General features: G+C 47.6%; 1 protein-coding gene across 1 annotated transcript in view; it reads left to right on the forward strand.

Moving 5' to 3' along the window:
- snd1 (staphylococcal nuclease and tudor domain containing 1) overlaps positions 1 to 8,028 on the forward strand; it is a 153,447-nt gene that overhangs the window by 16,051 nt on the left and 129,368 nt on the right. The window contains exon 11 of the mRNA XM_031858890.1: positions 7,845 to 7,946. Coding sequence (XP_031714750.1) covers positions 7,845 to 7,946 — 102 coding nt within the window. The remainder of the gene's footprint in view (positions 1 to 7,844; positions 7,947 to 8,028) is intronic.

Genomic DNA, 8,028 nt, shown 5'->3' on the forward strand with positions numbered 1-8,028 from the left:
TCCCCCCCCCCCCCCCCCCCCCCCGACCGTGGGAACAACTTTGACCACTTGGTGGCGCCCCCAGTTGGGGCACATGCAAACGCAGCGAGACACTTGCACACACCCAGTGGTTGCAGCACTGCAGAGAGAGGGAGGCAGAACCTTTCTCTCTCTTTGTTTAACATGTCTGACAACCATTCCTCAAGCCAACACATTGTTTACCGTAACAGCCGTTTATGAGCGAGTCGCGTCTCATTTCCCTGTTCAAGGAGGTAGGAGACATATCTCGGAAGGAGTTGTAAAAGTCAGATGTAGGAATGTCTGCATCATCCCTTTATTATTTCTGTCTTGATTGTGTTTGTTTTACTGACTCCTCTCTCCTTCATTTTATGGTTTATCTTCCCCACTTTACTGCTGTCTAGTTTTATCCTCTCCCTCCATCCTCGTCTCCTTCTCTTCCCCGGCGTCGTTAGTGCCTTGCATCATTGAGAGACTGCTCTCTCTCCCTCTGTTCTCTCCTCCTCCTTCCTTCTCCTCCACAGTCACTTTCTCCTGTCCTTTCCTTTCCCCTCCGGGTGTGCACGCTGTGGTCAGATTGTTGACCTGCACCGTTGCTCTTTGTGTGCATTTTATTCTCTTTAGCGCTCTGTGGTCGTAATAAGCTCGTGGGCAAAAAACATCTCTCTATTCTGTCTCTCTGCCCTTTTTCTTTTTTCTTCTGTTCCTTGCGTTCCATATTCTTTTCTTTTCTTACATGTTCTTCTGGAGATTCTTTCCTTCTCCCACGTTACTGTTCCTGATTGATTTTACTACTTCTGCTGCTTCCTTTCCTCCTCTAGGTTCCTCATCCTTAATGTCTCTCTCGCTCTCCATCTCTTTCTGTCTTTGCCTGCACCAGATGCTTCAGCACTGTGTTTTGTGCTTCATTACGCGGTCGTATGTCACAGGGAGCCCAGATGTGAATGTTTGTGTGTGTTGGATTGGTGTTATATTGGCACAGTGTTGTATTGCTATTTCTTCCACTTCATGCATATTTAATTGCTCCTGTGTGGTTGCCTTTGTAATTTTCTTTTGTGTGTCAATACCCTGTCTGTCTGGGTACCAGCTCACTGGGCTAGTAGAGTTTTGATAATTGTTGGTGGTGGTGCTGCTGGTGCTGTTCGTTAGCTAGTTATTTCTGTCTGTGAGCTGAGGAGCTGTCTGTCTGTCCTGCTGCTGGCTCAGCTCTGAGTGTTGTCGCTATGGCAGCGATGCGGAGTTGTGATAGATTTGCTGAGGCTGTGAAGGGCCCTTGGACTCACGAGGTAGAATCAAGACGACGGACAGAAGAACAGTTCTCTGAATCCGGTCTGTGCCTCGGTTTTGCGGGTCTTCGGTACGGCAGGGAAACCAAAAATAATGCTGAATAATGTTTATGGCTCATTGACCATCGGGGCTCAGTTGAGGCTCTCGAATATGAAAATAGAAATTAAAAAAGAAACCATGACACGGAGGACTGAGCCACGACCCAATACGGGGGACGCTTCAGAACCATTCCAGCCCCATTCATCCATGGAATGGAGGATTTTATGTCCGGTCTCATTTGCCAGCCGGGCTTCTGTCTGACCACTAAATTAGAACAATTGAGCCGTTACTTTAGGCGAGCAGGGGAACTTAATTTCATGCCCTGTCTACACTCCTCTACAGATGCATATATATATTTTTTTATTTTTTTATTTTTTATTTTTTATTTAGTGTCATTTTGCACATTGTGACCCATTAGTTTCCTTTCATTACTATCGCTTGAACTATTTTTTAAGAGAGGATCTCATTGTGTAAATATTTTGTGAAATGGTGTTTGATTTCCTCTGAGTTGCCCGGCCCTAGTTGCAAAAGTATTTGTCAAGGAGAGACACTTGCCAGTCGTGACTAACAGCTGTTGGTAGGATTGTTTTTTTTTTTTTCCTCCATCATGCGTAAAGAAAAACATCATGTTAGTGCACATGTACGAAGCATTTACGTGCGGTGACTGATTTTTGTTGCGAGCTTGTAAGCAGCACTGCTACCTCCGAGGTCACAGCAGGTATCTCTCAGCCTCCAGCTCCACACATCCTGTCTGCCGACACCGTCACGAGTGAGCTCGCACCGCGGCCGATGGACACAAAGGCGCCGTCACGGTTCTGCGGCGCGGCTGACACACGGCTGACACACGCAAACGCACAGCGACATGCTTGGTTAAGCTGCATTAGCCTATGTCGGGAAACGTCTTGGAAATTGCTGTCAGCATGTGCACAAACATGGATTACACACACATGTGCCATATATATGCGTGTGTATGTGTATATGTATATATATATATATATATATATATATATATATAGAGAGAGCCACTCCAGATGTGTGCATGCTACCATTGCAGTATCTATGAACCCAGGACATCTCCAGAGAAAAACAAACTCAGGAATTTGGTATTCTGAAGTGTGTGTGTGTGTGTGTGTTGCATTCTCTAGAGGTCTGTGGGGATTTTCTCCTGCCAGTTGTCGTTACTATCCCTGTCCGTCCGGATGCGTTTGTGCACTGTTTGACCGTGCGTTCTGCAAGCGAGGCCATTTATGTCTGCGTGTGTCCGGGTGTGTGTACCGTTCAAGGGGAACCAAGGCCAGATGCGACGTACCAGTGGACTGATGAACTGTGACCGCTCCTGCCATCCCCATCTCCTCCTCCCATCTCCTCTGGTTCCCGTTAGTCCCCTAACACCCCCCCCCTCTCGTGACTATACTAATTGTGCTCAGACTGACAGATCGGTAGACCAATGGTGTCTGGCTGCAGCGAAACATAGGACACAGATTTCCTCACTTCTTTGCTCTCCCTCTCGTTTGACTCCACTCCTCCCCAGCGTTACTGCTGTGGCACATCTTCAGATGGGAGTTATTTTGAGCTGAGGAGTTGGAGTCAGCTCTTTCCTCTTCTCCCCTGACTTTTTTTTTTTTTGTGCTCTTTTTCTCTCACATGTGCAGCAGGACAAGCCCAGCGTAAACACAAGTGGGGAGAGATGTCTCTGCCACTCAGTGACTCACTGTTACACCCACTCACTCACAATCGGCGTGTGTGTGTCTGCTTTGACGATGTCTCGTGTGTGTGTGTGTGTGTGTGTGTGTGTGTGTGTGTGTGCCCTCATGCATTGTAATGCATCTGTGTGCGCTTACGTGGTTTAAGTAGGATTAAGGACGGTGCTGATGGAGCACACAGAGAGGGAGGTCGACTCCCTGTCCTTATATAAGCCAATACAGTGACTATGCTCCCCACCTAACCTCTCAACAGTCCGCCTTTAGTGTGTTGACTTTGTAGTCCTGTCTGCCGCTGCCTCCCATAAACCACCTGTCTCTCTGCCTCTCTTCCCCCCTCTCTCTCTCTTTTCGTCTGACTCCTTCTTCTTTTTTTTTTTACGTTCCCACTATTAGGTTTATATTTATACCGCGACGCCGCACTCTTATTAGCATATCTGTGAATCCGGTAGGTCTGAAAAGTCTGGCAAAGTATGTGGGCAGAATTTGACAATCTTCATAACTACGAAGTGCATCGGAATGTGTCGACTCCATATTTTCCTTTTTTGTTGTCGCACTGGCTGCTGTTGTTTCGCACGTTGTTATTTGAACAATTGTCATACAGTGCTATGTTTTTATTACGTGTGTGTGACTTGCTATTAAATTCTATTTCACAGCTACAACTGCAGCCAAGACATCAAGGTCAGAAACATGTGGTAGAATATGGAAATACAAAAATGATCAACTGTAGTGTAGCGCATGATAATACGATGACGGCAGATAAAGAAATCATCCAAATGCTGTCAAACTAAATCTGACACTATTCCAAGCAAAAAAAAAAACCTACTGCATTACAGTGATACAATAAGATAATATCAGTGGCTCTTCAGAACACAATCAGCCCACTTTTATCACGCAGGAAAGTAATTCTTGAAGTTTGATTTCAAGGTATGCCTATTTGTGGTAGCCGGTATTTAAGCAGGCGAACCCGTCTGCTCCCTACTCTCCATTTGCGACGGTGGCTTGCTCGTTTTTCGCCTCCCTCCTCACTTCCGTCCCCGTCCTCCACGTCTTCCATCTAGCCGTGTGCGTGCGTGCGTGCGTGCGTGCGTGCGTGCGTGCGTGCGTGCGTGCGTGCGTGCGTGCGTGCGTGCGTGCGTGCGTGCGTGCGTGCGTGCGTGCGTGCGTGCGTGCGTGCGTGCGCGCGCCCTCGGCAGGCCCCTAGCCGGGCATCGCATGCTTTCACCTCAAGTTTGGGGAGGAGGGTGATGATGAGGGGAGGAGGGCGATGATGAGGGGAGGAGGGCGATGATGAGGGGAGGAGGGTTGCCCACTTAGTGATTCATTTGTGCACTGTTGGCTGGGCGAGGCAGATTGGTAGCCAGTATCCCTCCTCACCACTGGGTGAATATATTTTTTGCCCCGTTGCACTATTTGGCTGACGCTGTTGATAAAGCCAGGACTTGGCTTGTGTTGGTTACAATTAGAGGATGACATGACTGTTGCTTTTGAGGGCTACAGTATTCATTTTTGGATATAATTATGTTTTGATATCAGCCATTTATAAAAGGGGGGGCTTTGTGTTTGAGAATATGTGCGACCTTACCCAGTCTAAAGCTATTCAAATCCGCTAAGTGCTTTCGACAGTTGAACATATTCAGCAGAACAACACTGCACACGTTGAATAGTGCGGCCGCCTCTCTCGCTGCTTTGAGCTCGCTGTTTATTGTATGATATCCTTATTCATGCATTTAGGAACATGGGCTGCGACCCGTCGCAGCTGTCCCAATAAATTCACCTGCACTCGTCCTGGTAGCAGCTTATCATGAATTGAGTGGCTGTTAGTTGTTACGGTACTACAGGTAATTTCATTCTGGAATCCAGGTTGTCTCTCTAGAGTAGAGTGTGGCATCAGTTTAAGTCAGTTTAGTTTAATCACTTCTTTGTATTCTGGCGTATGGACGATAATACTGTGAATATATGGTTATTAGATTAGATATATTAGATTTCGTGTCGTAGTATCACAACCGGCTACATCCTTCATGCTCTTCGCTTCAGGAAGGGTACCTCTTCTCTCTCTCTCTCTCCGTCTTTCTCTCTCTCCTTGCATTGTCTCCCCCCCTCGCCACCACAGCCCTCCGCAGCCATTCCATGTTTATGCACGCACAATTGAGTAATGTTGTTGGGCTTACAGTAGGAAATGTTGACTGTTTAGGGCTCCCGGTGCACCGCTTAATCAAAAAATAATGTCCACTTTGTCCGGGACACACGCACTCTGCAGCGTAGTTCTACTCAAAAGCTAGTTTACGCACAACAGAACTCAGATCGGTTCAGCGGTAAAGCAAGGTCCGATACTGTACACACACACACACACACACACACCAGAAAGCATGACGTGCTCCTGAGTCATGATTTCACCCTTGGAAGTTCCAGAAGCTGCAGAATGCTTGCAGCAGTAGCATCGGCGCATTCTGCAGCCCGGCCCCTGCAGCCCTGCGACACTGTACAATCCAGCTAGCGTCATGCCTCTGCAATAGTCAAAGATGATTCCTGAGCTTTAGCTGGTAATTTGGAACGAAGGGAATTTACCCCAAATAGAACAGAACTCCCCCCGAGGATAGTGAGAGCAAACTGTTGTTACTGGGTCACGGCTGAGACATCGCAGTGACTCTCCTTTTTTTCCTCTCTGTAACCTTCCTGCTACTGCATAACAACATTGTAAGGATGGCGTACACTGCTTGTCTTGTCTGAGTAATTTAATTATGCTAATGTCAGTTTGTCTTGGTCCGGAGACTGCAGTTGAAATCGCCTCCTTAGTCGAATAATTAGACTTGTCACAATCTATGTTTTTGCTCATCAAGGTGGAACAGCACATTTCTTTTCAACAGTTTGAATAGCGGGGAATGCTTAATGTCCCCTTTTTTTTTTTTTTTTTTTTTTTTTTTTTTTTTTTTTTTTGAATAGCGCTGCGACTAATGTGGACTCATTTGGAGCTTAAAGGGGACCGGGTCCATTGTGAAATATTAAGCAGTTGCAATCAATTGTCGCCATTGATTCCTGTGGCTGCCTGTGTTTTGAAGTTGTAACGTTTCCTCTCACAGTCTCATTTTCTTGCTTCCTGACTCCTTCACCTCAGCCCTCGCTCCGTTTCCTCGCAGACCTTCTAAAAGGTCTTCTAGGTTCATTCTTTACTCCATCGGAATGCTAAAGGCCTCCACAATTGAGTGCTGCCGTGTGTAATAGCCATTCAGAATGCACACATCATCATTCAGTGTCTGGGAATTGTCTTAATGTATGACATTACAAAAGTCTGGTCCAAAAGAAGGATTTCACCCGAGCGATGCCAGCTCGGTAAAAGTTATCCTCATCCCCCAGCAGTGGACGGCTAAGCCCGCAGCTCAGGCACAGAACTCAGGATTCCTGGCTGGCAGTGCTCCTAAAGGGCCCCCGTCATCATCCCACCGCCACCGACTCGGTAGGGATGAAAGACCCCGACAATAAGCCCCGACTGATACAAAATGGAGGACATCGGCTCTTGGTGGAGCGCTGGAGGAGGGGAGGGGGGGGGGGGGGATTTCCGCTGGCCATGTGTGAGATTAACTCACCTCTAAGGTTCCACGTGGGGGGCTGCTGACTCCGCTAGTGAAAAGAGAAGGACGCGAGTGAGGGAGTAAGAGAAGAAGGATGGGAAGCTGTTAAACTCAAAGGTTATTACATTTCTGCCAAGGTTAAAAGGAGCTGGCTGGCAGGTTTGGCAGTTTCCGTAGCTCCTCTACCGGGGCCAGTACAGCAGGCCTTCTGTGCAGAAGCATTGTCACTGGAACTATGGCGCTTGTTTCTCTGTCTTACCAGTGGAGTTTGTCCTCACAAGCACACATGCTCCAACATACAAACACACGCTCTCAGCCCCGTCGCTCCCCATGTGTTCTCTCCACATCCATCAGCCCAGCTGTGTGCCACACCTGGCAGCGCCGAACAACTTGAGAGGCATTAAAACTGAATGAAAACCATTGACGGGAAGAGGAAATGAGGAATTAATCCAACCCTGTGTGTTGATTCGGAAGAGTGTTCCTTCTGTTTGTATGACGGATAATGATGGCATTCAAAGGAGGAGGGTGGGAGGGGCCGGGACGGCGAGCGCACCAGTATTGTCATTCATAGCGTTACTCCTCCTGTTAGCGCCTGTCGTTTATTTTCCCGCTGTGTCATTGTCATTTGCCATATTATGTTTTTTCTTCTTCATCCCGACCCTACAAAGTGTGTGTGTGTGCGTGCGTGCGTGCGTGCGTGCGTGCGTGCGTGCGTGCGTGCGTGCGTGCGTGCGTGTGTCTTTGCACCGGGAACAACGCAAAACCTCAGCCTCCTTTTTGAAAATGCAAATACGGTCTATTTGTGGCCTGCTCCTGTCACCGAGTGGGTGAGCGTATTGAGGGAAGTTTTTGTGTGCTGCTGTGAGTGTGCACGGTGGTGCATACATCTGTGTGTGCGCACCACCGTGTATGCACATAGTGTCAGCTCGCCTTTGTACATCCGTTTAGCACAAAGTGTATTTGCCTTGGTAACTTGTGTGCTTTTGATTTTTGAGGATTGACGACAACAGTGTTTGAGGAAGCTGTTTGTGCGACTGCATGTTTCGAAATGCTGCCGTACACATTAAAAAAAACATTTGGCGAATCCAGATCCTGCCTGACGTGGGACTGAAGTAGAGGAACAAAAGAAGGAACAAACATCTGAAAGTGTGCGAATCTGTGTTCATGTCACACCGCTTTTGAAAGTGCAATGCGAATAATTCTTTCCTTTTGTCTTCTCTCTCCCCCTCCATCTTCTCTCTGACCCCGTCAGGAGAAGAACAAGGACAAAGACAAACGTTTCCGTCCCCTCTACGACATCCCCTACATGTTCGAGGCCCGCGAGTTCCTGAGGAAGAAGCTCATCGGTAAAAAGGTAAGAACCAGCGACAGAAATTGAAACCTTCCCAATCCCTTTTTGTGTGTGTGTGTGTGTGTGTGTGTGTGTGTGTGTGTGT

Source organism: Anarrhichthys ocellatus, unplaced genomic scaffold (genome assembly GCF_004355925.1).
Source record: "Anarrhichthys ocellatus isolate YVR2014 unplaced genomic scaffold, GSC_Weel_1.0 scaffold21, whole genome shotgun sequence".
Taxonomy (NCBI): Eukaryota; Metazoa; Chordata; class Actinopteri; order Perciformes; family Anarhichadidae; genus Anarrhichthys; species Anarrhichthys ocellatus.